Raw genomic sequence first — 15,314 nt, forward strand, 5'->3', positions numbered from 1 at the left:
ACCCTTTTATTACAGTTACTCATATGGTACTCATCAGCCTCTCCTAAGTCAATGACCTTCCTTGAAAGAACTTATTATGACTCCTAAAACTTCTTAGATTCAAAAGTGATTTACTATTAAAGAAATATAAATTCTACTAATTATTAATTAATTAATGCATGAAATATAATGCCATTTCAAAAGGGTGTCTCAACTTCCATTCTGAATTACAATGATGAACTTGAAACAACACTTAAAATAAATGGCACCTGATAAACAGCAGCTCATCTGGTCAAAAACTTTCTTAAATGAATGAGAATACCACAGTATAAGGAAAAAAAATCTGTGCATGGAGAAGCAGAATGGCCATAAAACATTTCTTCTCACCACAAGCCCAAATATCCACAGGCTTTCCATACGGCTCTTTCTTGAGGACTTCTGGTGAAAGGTAACCAGGCGTTCCTGCAAAACCTGCAAAAGAAAAAGTTATTACTTAGTAACACATTAAGTTCACAAATTACATTAATCTAAAATTAAAGGAAAATTTTAAAAAGCGAAAGAAAAATAATAAATTGAAATGTTCTACCATAAAAACTCCTGACCATATTGGTTTACCTTCCAATTTTCTTTGTCAGACCTATTACATATATCCTCATTAATGAATATGACACTCCAAACATCAAAGGTTTGGCTTGCCAGGGACTCACCAAACCATGCCTGCTGGTCACCCTGTACTTCAATGGCCAATCCAAAGTCTGCTAGCTTGACAGCTGCCCCTTTGGCTTTACTGGCCAAAAGAAGATTCTCTGGCTGTAAAGGGATTATAAATAATTAGCATTATAGGCTAAGATATGCACATAAACTGTATACACTGAAGTAAAAGTTTAATGCTTTAAACCATATTCTCAAGGTCAAGTTCATGAGGGCTACATCTACATGGATACTACTTTTTTGAGACCTTAAACTTACTCATCACTTGAACATACTATAGCCTCAGTAAAAGCCCAGCAGATAAATACAGTAATTACCATTTTTGCTGTTCACTTCATACACTAAAAATATGGAAGTAAGCTTTCCTTTGTGAATTAATGATACACAGGTCAATTTTACAGTCACAATCATAAAATCCAATCACAAAAGCACTATGATTTTGACATATATTTATCACACCATCAACCACCAAAATTATATTAGTAAGCACAGCCTACTGGAAAATCTAAAAGTGACCATAACATTATCATCCAAGTTGAATATTATGTTTCACAGAGGTAATGAATAATCTAATTCTCATATGAAATTGAATATTAAGAATAACGATTAATGTTTACAACAGTACTGTTAGCAAAGCAAGGTAGTGATCTCAAACAGACAGTAAATAGTGTTCTAAAAGGCTATGCATCTCATGTGACGGAAGGCTCACCTTGAGGTCCCTGTGTACAATATTGTTGTGGTGACAGTGGTTGACACTCTCTAAGATCTGTTGAATACAGTGAGATGCATCTGCCTCACTGTAGAATTCTCGTGCCACAATATCTTCAAAAAGTTCACCACCCGTCACCCTGGAGTAGAAAATATTCCAAAGTTACCAACAGAATGGAAAGTTTACCCAATAAATGCATTACTGTTGACAGCAAAACCAGTAAAAAAATATTCTAGGGTTTCTTTTTATGCACATTTGGTACATAAGAATTTGAGTTCAGTGAGAACATGTTTCTATAAAATTTTAATAGTACTGCACACACATATATATATATATATATATATATATATATATATATATATATATATATATATATATATATATATATATATATATATATATATATATATATATATATATCTGTCCACCACATGTCATTTGGTGGACGGTTCTTCAAAGGTATGGCTCAGGGGCCAGGACTGGGTCAGGATAGTCTATTGTTTAGCTTTCTGGCTCTTCAATAAAGGTAAGTAAGGGCACACAGGTCTTTGTACTGTCAAAAGCCTTACAGGTGAGAAAATTTTGTAGACCATTGATTTGGTAAGGTGCCATAATGTCGGGGTCAAATACAACTGTTTATTTGTTATTTGTTTCAGTCAATCAATAGGGGTATGATGATTATGATTCTGCATAGGCACTTATTACCAGGCATTAATTCACCTCTTCAAGCTACTATCCTTGTTTCCCATCCATAAGGTAAGGCGGGGAGAACAAGCAACTTTATGTACACTGGAATTCTCCATAATCCATTTTCTTCTGGGACAATACTCCTGCATGTAATGAGACCCTAGTGTATTAATGAAAACTGCATAAAAATAACAAATAAATAATAAAACAAATATAATAATATTGATAGAAAAAAAAATAACATCAGTAATAATACAGTCGTCCCTGAACATTCATGGTTTAATATTCACGAACTTGGATATTCTCAGATATGTCTACAAATCATAATTTTGGGGTTTGCGGGTTTACTTCGGTCATTGCGGGGCCAGTCAGTGTGTTCCCACCACCTCACCTAACCTGCACCACGCCACCACCACTTTAGTTCTATAATGAAGAGGGTTTGAATATTCATGGATGTATCTGCAAATGGTTTGATTCTTTGCGAGCAAACCCGGGAACAATAATTTTGGGTGTTGGTGGATTTTCTTGGGGGCATTGTGGGGTGATACATATACCATACAATACAGAGGCATACTTTAGTGTAACAATAGTGCCATGTGGAAGGCGACTGCTCGTTCTGAAGGTTTGTTTACCTCTGGCGATTGGGGTCGAGCAAAGGTGCCAGATCGTCCTACTCAGCCTCTTATATTTGCTGCTTTCTAGCCAAAAAACTGTGTCCTGCACCTCCAAAAACAAGATTCATTTATAGTTATCATTAAAATTGTTAATTCTTAATGTTTTTTGGCAGTAGTTATGAGTAAATAATCAGTAAATACAATGCTCTGAGTACAAATATCTAGCAATGGTGGTCCGTCATGACTAGTGGCGCATGGCTGATGACCAGAGCCCGTATTCTTAAACGTCTAGGCACCTCAGTTTGCCTGTTGAATAGCCTCTCGCAGAAGTTGCTGGGCTTTTCTTGGACTGTTTTGTAAGCCTAGTGGTAGTTTTACCTGATGTCTGTATCTTGAACTCGAAAATGACCCATGCAAACCCGGTTAATCTTCTCTGTGGCCTCGGGAAATAGTCGTAGCGGGAATCCGATACGTTTAAGAATATGGACCCAGTACTTGGTAGATGGAGTGTGTGATTAAGCCTCTTACTACTATTGGAATATATTGCATGGTTTTACTCTATTTTTTATTACACGAACTTATGAAGAAGGCCAACCATGAACCAAGACCAACACCAAAACAATAGTAATGGCTGCTGTAAGTGTTTCCTCATCATCACAGGACACTGCCAGGGTGAGTAGGCTCTGCAGGACCACCACAGCCCCTCAACAACAACACCTTGTCTGATCTGTGCCATTCCTACAGGCCTTCGTTACACCTGAAGGTAAAGCAACATCTGGTGTCTAAGATGAGTGGTATTTTTTTTTTTTTTTGTGTGTAATTTTGAGGAAGAAAGTGTCTTTGATGCTGACAAATACATTACTATATAGACACTAGTACCATGTAACAAACTTTTGTCAGTAACTGACAGCTGATTCCCCTTTAGTTCTTTAAGTTGAGGGTCGAGTGTAGTATATAAATCATGTACTTTTATTGAAATTCCTGATTTGGAAAATTTGGAATCCTGACTTTTCTGAAAACTCTTTTAGTCTGCAGCATCAAAGTAGAAATAATAATAATAATAATGATAATAATAATAATAATAATAATAATAATAATAATAATAATAATAATAATAATAATAATAAATTATAACTGAGCCATAACTCGAACCACAGCTGTATTTTACAGCTTTACAGTGCTTTACCTTACCTTCACTGACTAATATGACTGTGGATTCAAATACGTTTATAAATCTTCCAACATGCTTCACAAGTCATCAACTGATACTATTTACCAAAAGCAATGTGCCATCTGCATATATAGGCTGTAGCCACCTTACAAAAATCATGAATTCATGACTCTTTCATAAGTTTGATTTTTCCAAAGTTCATCTTTATTTCTAAAGACAGGTTATAGAATTTGTCAAATGAAACCCTCATCCAAGCTTATATTAGTTGTATTATAACATGCTGTACTCACCCACCACCACCACCATCACTAACACCACAACTATCACTACCATCACCACCACAACTGCCACCACCACCACCACCAGCACCACCAACATCACCACCACTACCACCGCCACCATCTATCTATACCCAAACTTTCATCATCATCACAGGATAATGAGTGGTGGTTGAGGTGGCACAGGTGTTGACTATTTTGTTTTCAAGAGGTTGGTAATGTGATTCATCTCACAAACCTGTTCACTGACCCTTGGTGACTTTATGTAATCAGTTTCCCTGTAAAGACTGACGACAGCACCACCTCCATGTCATTAAACAACATATACTGTACTTACCCAGCATAACTGGCACCACCATAAAAAAAATTGCCAGTGCCACGACAGGCTTGGGCCAACCATCTGGCCCCTGAAGAAAGCCTACCAGCGCTATAGGCAGGAATGTAAAAAAAAAAAAAAAAAAACAAAAAAAACTTGCCCAAAGGTAGTTTTATTTTCACACCCTGTACAATGGGGATTTGTGTGGTTGCTATTTATTTGCCTCCCATTAGTGCATAGCTTCAATTGGTAAATTATGTCTCTAGGCCTGCCACTAGAGTTCATTTATTATTTGAGATTGCATAAGAAGAGGTTTTGCCCTTGTTTTCTCAAAACTCAATACATCTAGGACAGAAGTTCCCAACTTGGGATGCTCACGCCCCCTGAGGGTGTGAGATGAAATTACAGGGGATGCAATTACACCCACACCAAAAGTTTCACACACATCTTAAATTATTTTCTCCAACGTATCTTGATACACTGACACCTCTCTTATATTACTTATTTCCACCATGTGTATTCCAAATTGCTGTGTTACATTCCATGCTTATGACTTTGATGAATATCATGGAGGATAGGATAATTATATTTTTTACACCCTTCTTTATCCCCATCGATCAATCAATCAATAGAGCCTTACCCCGGGGGGCTCATCGCCTTGCCCACCCTGTGATGCCTAACCCGGGGATTCCTCCGAAGCAAGTCTCCATGCAGGCCCCTCTCCCATCCTAAGTACTTCAAGGCTTGATCCATAGACTTACTCAAGCCACAAACTTTGTGGACATCCCACTGGTCTCCTCCATTCAGGATTGTCTCTTACAGAGATAATCTGATTTTTATCCCCGTGCTCACACTTTTCCGCTCTCAACTCTCTCCAGCACACTAATTACCTGTCTACCTTTCACTGCTCTTTTCCTTACCTCTCCCTTTAAGCTTTCATATCTATGTAAAACCATTGCTAAGCAAGTAAATTGCGTCCTTCATCTTTGTGAAGCAGCTGCTTGTAACAGTGCTCCCGCATCTCTTACCCCCTGCCCATCCCCTGCCCCTACCCACAGCTAGAGGGGTAGACAAACAGGTCAGTCTACTGGCTGACCGCAACCATAACAGCATCCCACAACAACAGCTGCCTCGCAACATTCCCGCAGCAGTCCTTATAGGCGACCGTTTACTGAAAACAGCAATCACTGTTGAATGAAACATTCACAGAAGGTCAGAAGTTGAACCAGAGGTGACCCTGGCCACTCATATAAGTAGGACATGTCATTTGTTTACAACACTTCACCCCCCGCCTACACAATACCCCGCACAATGACTTGGCAGGTGTTTGGCTACCACCACCATCTTGACAAAACTTTGTAGCTCCATTGTGTAACATTGCACAATGTTGCGTGGGTATGGGGTCACCCGAATGATGGGCTGGGGACAGAGGCAGCATAGGGGGAGAGGGTATGAAGTGCAGGAACAGGTCTCTATCTGTGGTGTGACATAATAATATTTTATTTTATTTTTATTGTAAATTTCAACTCATGACTAATTCCGTGTATGACCAGCCTGTTGGTCCCAGACCCCTTCGTAACTTGAGGACTACCTGAAAGTGCCTACACAGAATCATGGGATATAGCTGGAATAACTTTGTGTTCAACCGGCAATTACCCTGTGATTAAAATTCAAGGCCTATTACATGCATATAGGCCAACTCCAGCTATACAGGTGTATGGCACGTTACCCAGAAGTTGACCCTGCTCACCGGATTATCTACGTATGAAACAACCCTGAGTGGAGAAGGCCAAGGGGACAGCCATAAAGTTCATGGCTTGAGCAAGCTAGCAGATCTTGCCTTGAGGTACTAGGGATGGAAAGGGGGCCAGCATGGAGACTTTCCCAGAGGAACCCCCAAGTCGGGCATCATAGGGTGGGCAAGGCAACGTGCCTCCTGTGTATGCCCCTATTGATAGACTGATTCTTAGCTACTATTCATTATAAGTTGCTCTATGCCATATGTCTGAAAATAACCTTGAAATAATCTAAACATAATATGAACAATCAAGTTATTAACTCAGTTATTACAGCAGTGAACTTTCTAACTATCAAATTTACAGATTTCTTTGTTGATACACACAGTTAGTTTCTTTCTGGCATGTGTTTGAAGATGATATAAAAATAAATCTAAATAAATGAATAAAGAGATAGGGAACAGTATTTAATGGGATGGGTTACTCACAAGTCGAACACGAGATAGTGGAAGGACTCTTCTTGTATACTGTCATGGAGACGAACTGGAAGACAGAGAGAGACGGTCATTACAAATGTGTCCCTTAGTACACAGCATGGGCATTACATCCATCATAGCTTGGAGTAACATGTAAACCTGCTCTCTGAAACACACACACACACACACACACACACACACACACACACACACACATATACAGGTTTCCTCATAGATATATTGACACCTGGAATGACCTCAAAAGGGAGATAGTTCAACCCAAATGTTTTCAGATATTCATGAAGTTACAGCTAAACTTGATACACTGAGCTTTGAAGACATAACCCTGCAACAAATGGTAAGTACACCCCCTCCACCTCCTCCTCCTCCCACCCCCACTCTACTACCCCCCATCACCACCATCACATACACTAACTTTTTTTTTTTTCCCCATTACCTCTTACATATATACATTCTGCTGTTGTGTGTGTGTGTGTGTGTGTGTGTGTGTGTGTGTGTGTGTGTGTGTACGAAAGCAAACACTCATGTAGGGATGCGGTAAACTCTACGGTAACGGCGCTTCACGTTTTGATACCTATACACAACGAAGAGGAGGAGGAGGAGGAGGAGGAAAGGGAGAAGATAAAGGGAGAAAAAAATGATGAGAGAGATGATGTTAATGCTGTTGTTGTTAATGCTGATGATGGTGGTGATGATGGTGGTAGTGGTGGTGGTGGTGGTGATTTTGGGGCTGACAGAAGACAAGGAAAGAAAACGGGAATAGGGGAGGAAAAAAAAAAAGAGAAACGAATGAAATAAAGAAAAAAGTACTAGGAAGATCAAAGAGAGAGAGAGAGAGAGAGAGAGAGAGAGAGAGAGAGAGAGAGAGAGAGAGAGAGAGAGAGAGAGAGAGAGAGAGTGTTTCGTAAGTCTTTCAATAGCAGGGGGAGAGAGGGGATATGGAGGGGAAATGACGCACGTTAAGAAGAAGGGCAAGGAGAGGTTATAGCAGGCGATGATGATGATGATGATGATGATGATGATGAGGAGGAGGAGGAGGAGGAGGAGGAGAAGGAGGAGGAGAAAGAAGAGGAAGAAGATGAAGATGATGAGGAGGAGAAGCAGGAAGATGAAAAAGAAGTGGAGCAGATGGAGGAGGAGGAGGAGGAGGAGGAGGAGGAGGAGGAGGAGGAGGACTAGAGGAAGAGGAATGGACAAGAGAAGAAAAAGGGAGGATGGACAGGTAGGGATGAAAGAGGAAGGGATGGGACAGGTAGGGATGGGACAGGTAGGAATGGGACAGGCAGGGATGGGACAGGCAGGGATGGGACAGGCTGGGATGGGACAGGTAGGGATGGTAAAGGCAGGGATGGGACAGGTTGGGATGGGACAGGTGGGGATGGGACAAGGAGGGATTGGACAGAGGGATTGGACAGAGGGATGGGACAGGGAGGGATGGGACAGGTTGGGATGGGACAGGTGGGGATGGGACAGGGAGGGATGGGACAAGGAGGGATTGGACAAATGGGGATGGGACAGGGAGGGATGGGACAGGCAAGGATGGGACAAGGAGGGATGGGACAGGGATGGATGGGACAGGTAGGGATGGGACAGGTGGGGATGGGACAGGTAGGGATGGGACAGGCAGGGATGGGACAGGTTGGGATAGGACAGGTGGGGATGGGACAGGGAGGGATGGGACAAGGAGGGATGGGACAGGTGGGATGGGACAGGCAGGGATGGGACAAGGAGGGATGGGACAGGGAGGGATGGGACAGGCAGGGATGGGACAGGGAGGGATGGGTCAAATGGGGATGGGACAGGTGGGGATGGGACAGGCAGAAATGGGGCAGGCAGGGGTGGGACAGGCAGGGATGGGACAGGGAGGGATGGGACAGGCAGGGATACGACAAGGAGGGTTGGGATAGGCAGGGATGGGACAAGGAGGGATGGGACAGGTAGGGATGAGACAGGCAGGGATGGGACAGGCAGGGATGGGACAAGGAGGGATGGGACAAATGGGGATGGGACAGGGAGGGATGGGACAAGGAGGGATGGGACAGGTAGGGATGGGACAGGTAGAGATGGGACAGGTAGGGATGGGACAGGCAGGGATGGGACAGGCAGGGATGGGACAGGCAGGGATGCAACAGGGAGGGATGGGACAGGCAGGGATGGGACAGGTAGGGAGGGAGAGAGGAACAGGTAATAATTCAGAGGACCAAGATTGATCAATACAGGAGAGGGAGGGAGAAAGGAAGCCCCCCCCCCCCCTCCCCCCCCACACACACACCTGCCCCTTCCCACCGACACACTCGCTTCTCTTGGGCAACAGGTGAGCTCCCCCCTTCCCCCCCCCCCCACACACACACAAAAAGCGAGATGATATGATTAAAAAAAGTGGAAAAAAATTAATACGATGCGACGCCATCTTTTTATAAGGATGAAAATAAGATTAAAAAAATACTGAAGGAGAGAAAAAATGGATTGAGAGAGAGAGAGAGAGAGAGCGTTTTGTGTGATCTGGGCTGCAGCAAAAAAGGCGGGAAGGACCAGAAAGCCTTAGGGAAAGCGATTGTTCCTGGAAATTGGGTTTTTCTTAAGTCAGGAGAGGGAAGTATTGAGTGAGGCCGGCGCAGTAATTTCTCTCTTCTGCTACACGCCTCTATCCTCCTCCTCCTCTTCTTTCTCCTCCTCCTCAGCTTCCTTTCCTCACTTCCCATTCTCTCTCTCTCTTTCCGCCGTCGCCACCACCACCCGAACCAGACCCTTTCTTATAGGTGGCAATGTGTTTCATCTTCTCTCTCTCTCTCTCTCTCTCATGGTGTGTGTGTAATGCAGATAATAATTAGGGTGGCTGGATAGAATAAATAAGCAATAAGTTTTTTCTCGCATCAATCGAAAGGGTAAAGCACACACCCCGTTTAATCACTCTCTCTCTCTTTCTCTCTCTAATGAAGTGTGTGTAATGCAGGTAATAATTAGAGCGACTAAATATTATAAATAGACACAAAGTTTTTTTATTCTCCTCATCAAACGAAAGGATAAAACAGACAATCCGTTTAATTACTCTCAGACCAAGTTTTTTTATTCTCCTCATCAAACGAAAGGATAAAGCAGACAACCTGTTTAATTACTCTCTATTTCTCTCTTTCTCTCTCTAATGAAGTGTGTGTAATGCAGGTTATAATTAGGGTGACTAAATATTATCAACAGACACCAAGTTTTTTTTATTCTCATCATCAAACGAAAGGATAAAACACACACCCCGTTTAATCACTCTCTCTCTCTTTCTCTCTCTAATGAAGTGTGTGTAATGCAGGTTATAATTAGGGTGACTAAATATTATAAATAGACACCAAGTTTTTTTATTCTCCTCATCAAACGAAAGGATAAAGCAGACAATCCGTTTAATTACTCTCTATTTCTCTCTTTCTCTCTCTAATGAAGTGTGTGTAATGCAGGTAATAATTAGAGTGACTAAATATTGTAAATAGACACAAAGTTTTTTTATTCTCCTCATCAAACGAAAGGATAAAACACACCTCTCTCTTTCTCTCTAATGAAGTGTGTGTAATGCAGGTAATAATTAGAGTGACTAAATATTATCAACAGACACCAAGTTTTTTTATTCTCCTCATCAAACGAAAGGATAAAACAGACAATCCGTTTAATTACTCTCTATTTCTCTCTTTCTCTCTCTAATGAAGTGTGTGTAATGCAGGTAATAATTAGGGTGACTAAATATTATAAATAGACACCAAGTTTTTTTATTCTCCTCATCAAACGAAAGGATAAAGCAGACAACCCGTTTAATTACTCTCTATTTCTCTCTTTCTCTCTCTAATGAAGTGTGTGTAATGCAGGTAATTAGGGTGACTGAATATTATAAACAGACACCAAGTTTTTTTATTCTCCTCATCAAACGAAAGGATAAAACAGACAATCCGTTTAATCACTCTCTATTTCTCTCTTTCTCTCTCTAATGAAGTGTGTGTAATGCAGGTTATAATTAGGGTGACTAAATATTATAAATAGACACCAAGTTTTTTTATTCTCCTCATCAAACGAAAGGATAAAGCAGACAACCCGTTTAATCACTCTCTATTTCTCTCTTTCTCTCTCTAATGAAGTGTGTGTAATGCAGGTAATTAGGGTGACTGAATATTATAAACAGACACCAAGTTTTTTTATTCTCCTCATCAAACGAAAGGATAAAACAGACAATCCGTTTAATCACTCTCTAATGAAGTGTGTGTAATGCAGGTAATTAGGGTGACTGAATATTATAAACAGACACCAAGTTTTTTTATTCTCCTCATCAAACGAAAGGATAAAACAGACAATCCGTTTAATCACTCTCTAATGAAGTGTGTGTAATGCAGGTAATTAGGGTGACTGAATATTATCAACAGACACCAAGTTTTTTTATTCTCATCATCAAACGAAAGGATAAAGCAGACAACCCGTTTAATCACTCTCTATTTCTCTCTTTCTCTCTCTAATGAAGTGTGTGTAATGCAGGTAATTAGGGTGACTGGATAGGATAAATAATCAAGTTCTTTTTCTTTCTCATCAAGCGAATGGGTAAAACAGACAACCCTCTCTCTATTTTTCTCTCTTTCTCTCTTTAATGAAGTGTGTAATGGAGGTAATAATTAGGGTGACTGGATAGTATAGTCATCAAGGTTTTTTTCTCCTCATCAAGTGAATGGGTAAAGCAGACAACCCGTTTCTTCACTCGCCTATTAAGTCTTCCCCTGAACAGAAGCGACGTGGCTCAACTGCGACTTCTCTCTCCCCGCCCGAAGAAGGTGTCAGAGAGGCGCCCACTAATTACAGGCCAATTAACTTCCCTTTGTGGCCAGCAAATAACCTTGAAGCCTTAATTAGAGACAAACTTGAAAAGCTCATCTGTTTAATTTTTGGGGGGAGGGGGGTAATTTTACGTCGGTTTCATTTTACAGCAATTTGACTTGTGCAGATTCTGTGTAATGGGTTTTCACGTTTATAACACTCCTCGTAGTCACATTTACTTCTTCTTATTCTATATTATTATCATTAACATTATAAGAAACAAAACAGGTACAGAGGGAGGAGTGTGGACACGCCGAGAGAGAGAAAATGAAGGTGAGACCGACAAGAGAGAGTGAGAGAATGTAGATGATAGAAACGGAGTGACGGGGGGAGGGTAATAAATGTCGTAAAAAATTCTTTGCAGGTGGTGAGTGAGTTAGGTCCTCTACGTTATTCATTTCCTCGGCGTGAAGTCATCGTATCGCTGCCAGACTGAATGCGGGAATTGACAGTTCATTATCGCCTTTATGGAATGGTCTCCCGTCAACATGAAAACAATGATGTGTAGAGTGATAGCACGCCTCTCTCTGGAAGGTCTGTAGTAGTTACCGATGAATTGATGCTGGGGTTCTTGATAGGTACTCATTACACACACACGCAAAAAAAGAGGGCAGGAGGGGTAAATCTACCTTCCTTGGGTGGTTAAAAATAAATAGTATACCTCTTCGCCGTGATGCTCCGCTCCCATATTCCTAAATATCTTGCGGTTTGCACACCCACTCTTGGAAAGGCTTTCGTAGAGGTTGTGAGTATTTCCATGGATATTTCTGTGACCATATATATACTTACCTCTCTAAGCGTCTTAATGCCGTTCATGAGAAATAATTTGCTGGTATTTGACGTAGGAAGTTGACACGAAATGAAATAAAATGTGGTGCTCACCGTCTACGTAATGAAATTTGAAATGCTTCAGCAGACGATTATTTACCACATATGGATAGATTTTGTGATTACAGTCACTGATATCCTTGAATTCTCCTTATTCATGTGTTCAGAATTAAGAAATTTATACACGCTTTAAAAAATTTCTATTCGACAGTTCAGTAACTCAGAGAACAAATGACAGATGTTGCTGATAAATTATTCATCCGGTAAGTGTAGCCTCCGTCACTCACACGTAAAAGGCTTCGAAGTTCATTTCTCAACCACGCATATTTTTTTTTTTTATATTTCAGGACTTAGCAAATAATAAATGATCAGATCGAACCTTCCCCTGTACAGATAAGCTATACCAGCAACTAAATATAGACAAGTCAAACCAAACTTTAGAGCAGCCACAGCTTAGCACCGCCCTTGTCCCTCGTCAGGGCCTCGGCAACACACAGGCAACGCGGCGAGGCGTGATCAGGACACAACTTTTCCTTCCTCATTAACTGATAAACAGCAAGAAAAGTTTCTAAGTCGCACCTGCGTGTCCTGTTAGCGAAGCAGAGACGCCATCACCAAAAGAGATTACTTAAATGTTTCAGAATATCGTTAAAGATTTGCCAGCACCGAAACTGATAAACTATCTGACATTTTTTATCATTTCGTGTCAACTTCAGACGTCAAATACCAGCAAATAATTTCTCATGACTAGCATTAAGGCGCCTAGAGAGGTAAGTTTGAGTATTCTTTTTTAAGTTTTTATATTTCTATTTTTAGGTGTAATATATTGTAGCCATTTTTTTATTTTTTTATTCATCCCTTGGTTTGTCTCTATTAACATCACAAAATAAAAGCACAGCAGACCTATACTACCGGGCGTGTGAGAGAAGATAATGAAGGGTGGTAAGGGGAAGGGAAGGGGTGATGGGTAGTAATTATAGGGTGCGAGTGAGACAGAAAAACTCTATGGTGAATACAACGCGCATTTAACAACTATAGAGCACGCGTCATTCATCCAGGGTCTGCTAACATGCTGGACTTCTAATAACCAGCTGTAGTGAAACCTGATTGACGAGATCGATTTTGCGTTGGCTTCCGTGGTTTCTTTCCTCCCCGCTGGTCTGCCACATAGTCCCAACACCTATCTCTTCCTCTCATATGTCACCTATAGCTAACATATGAGAGGCAGAGATAAGTGCTGGGAATGTGTGGCAGAGCGGCGGGGAGGAAAGAAACCGCGGAAGTCAACGCAAAGCCGATCTCGTCAATCTGGCTTCACTATAGGACTCTCCCGGATTGGGCTTTCTTTTGTGTTCAGGGGACCAATCTATAGATACACGGGGACTGCTGGGACCCTACACACCACAGCCTCCCCTCCCTCTTGCTCTGGGGGTGGGGGGGGGACAGTAACCATTCTTCTCAGCGCAAAACCTTTAGTGGTCTGAGCGTGATTCGATCCTCTGCCTGCCAGGTTGATTGGAAGCTTGTGCGCGTAAAGGATTGGATTCCCTTTTCGTCGCAGCTGTTGGTGAGTCATCTGATAAGGCTGGACACGTGACCCGCATCCTGGTTTGCTCTCCTTCCCTCTCTTTCAGCCTCTATTGTTTAACTTCTTCATGTATCTTTCGTATTTGCTATAGCCCATTGTGCTCATAGACTTTAGAGGCACTGCTAGCCTATCCCAGTCTGATGGCGGTGCAGGGAGAGCTTTTTTTTTTTATTATTATCTATTCTGCGGTGTCTGCGGTTATGTGATTCTGGAGGACTTGTGTATCTGAAGGACAAAAACTGCTCTGCGAAATTGAGTTGATATAAAAATGCAATAAAATACACTTTTGTCTCTTTTGGAATTCTCTCTCTCACTTTTCCTTTTCATGAGCAGTAGTTTGACGGGCTTTTTTTTCCCCTCCACCGTTTGTGTTTGCCATTAACAGCTTCCTTTGACGTAAAAATAAAAAAGGAGACTATGATTGCGTGGTAATTATCGAAACGTTAATGACAAAACTGGTTCACTTCATGCAGGTATAGGAGGAAGTATATAAAAAATGCTTTGCTAAGAGAAGAGGAAGAGAGAAAGGGAGGGAGGGAAGGAAGCATTGTGGAGTTCTCATGATGGCGGTAACTTGACACACCTACAAAAGAGAATGAAGGCCAGGCCGTGTTCTTTTGTACTAAGTGTCACTCCTCTGTTCTTTATAGCCAAGAGATGTGAGCGTTCTAAGGCCCGTATTCTCACACGCTTTCGGCTCTCACAACAACTAATTCCAAAGGCCGCCAGGGAGAGTTTTTTTTTCACGTTCATGGTGCAGAAGCCTTGTCAAACTATCACTAGGCTCAAAACTACCAATGGAAATACTGACACCACAACCTCTACGGAAACCTTATCAATGCAGGCGTGTAATCTCCGAAATTTTGAGAATATGGGGCTACAAGTTACACGGAGGCTGGACATGACAGTTCCCTTTAGCCGTTTTTATATATATTATGAGGTGGTGATCTGAAGGTGTCGTTGAAGCAAGGGAGAGCATCGTGCATGTGTGAGGGTCGAAGAAACGGACTAGAGTGAAAATTAAAGAATGCTTATCAATTTTAACCTTTAGCGTGACAAGACTTCTTACTCACACCACGCCTCAGTTTTTTCATGTTAGTTGTTGTTGATGTGAGAACTAATTGGAGTGGTGTGTATTGCGTACAAATTGGTGTACATATACCTTAGATAATTGTGTGGATAAACTGTAGGAGGAGGAGGAGGAGGCGCAGAGATAAAGACACCAGCCAGCCTCAAAAATAAAAAAATAAATGCATAAATAAAACAAGATGTAGAAGGATATAGTAATACAAATACCTTCAGTCACCACCAGCTTGTCCTACGTATACCAGCGCCACCATCACCACAGAAGCAACAACAACAAC

General features: G+C 41.4%; 1 protein-coding gene across 1 annotated transcript in view; it reads right to left on the reverse strand.

The window, feature by feature from the left end:
* The window catches only part of LOC127004703 (calcium/calmodulin-dependent protein kinase type II alpha chain-like), a gene marked incomplete at its 5' end in the record, with an annotated part of 123,379 nt that overhangs the window by 62,483 nt on the left and 45,582 nt on the right, over positions 1-15,314 (reverse strand). Inside the window, 4 exons of the mRNA XM_050872793.1 lie at positions 367-450; positions 687-789; positions 1,400-1,538; positions 6,690-6,744. Coding sequence (XP_050728750.1) covers positions 367-450; positions 687-789; positions 1,400-1,538; positions 6,690-6,744 — 381 coding nt within the window. The remainder of the gene's footprint in view (positions 1-366; positions 451-686; positions 790-1,399; positions 1,539-6,689; positions 6,745-15,314) is intronic.

The sequence above is a fragment of the Eriocheir sinensis genome, chromosome 28 (genome assembly GCF_024679095.1).
Source record: "Eriocheir sinensis breed Jianghai 21 chromosome 28, ASM2467909v1, whole genome shotgun sequence".
NCBI lineage: Eukaryota > Metazoa > Arthropoda > Malacostraca > Decapoda > Varunidae > Eriocheir > Eriocheir sinensis.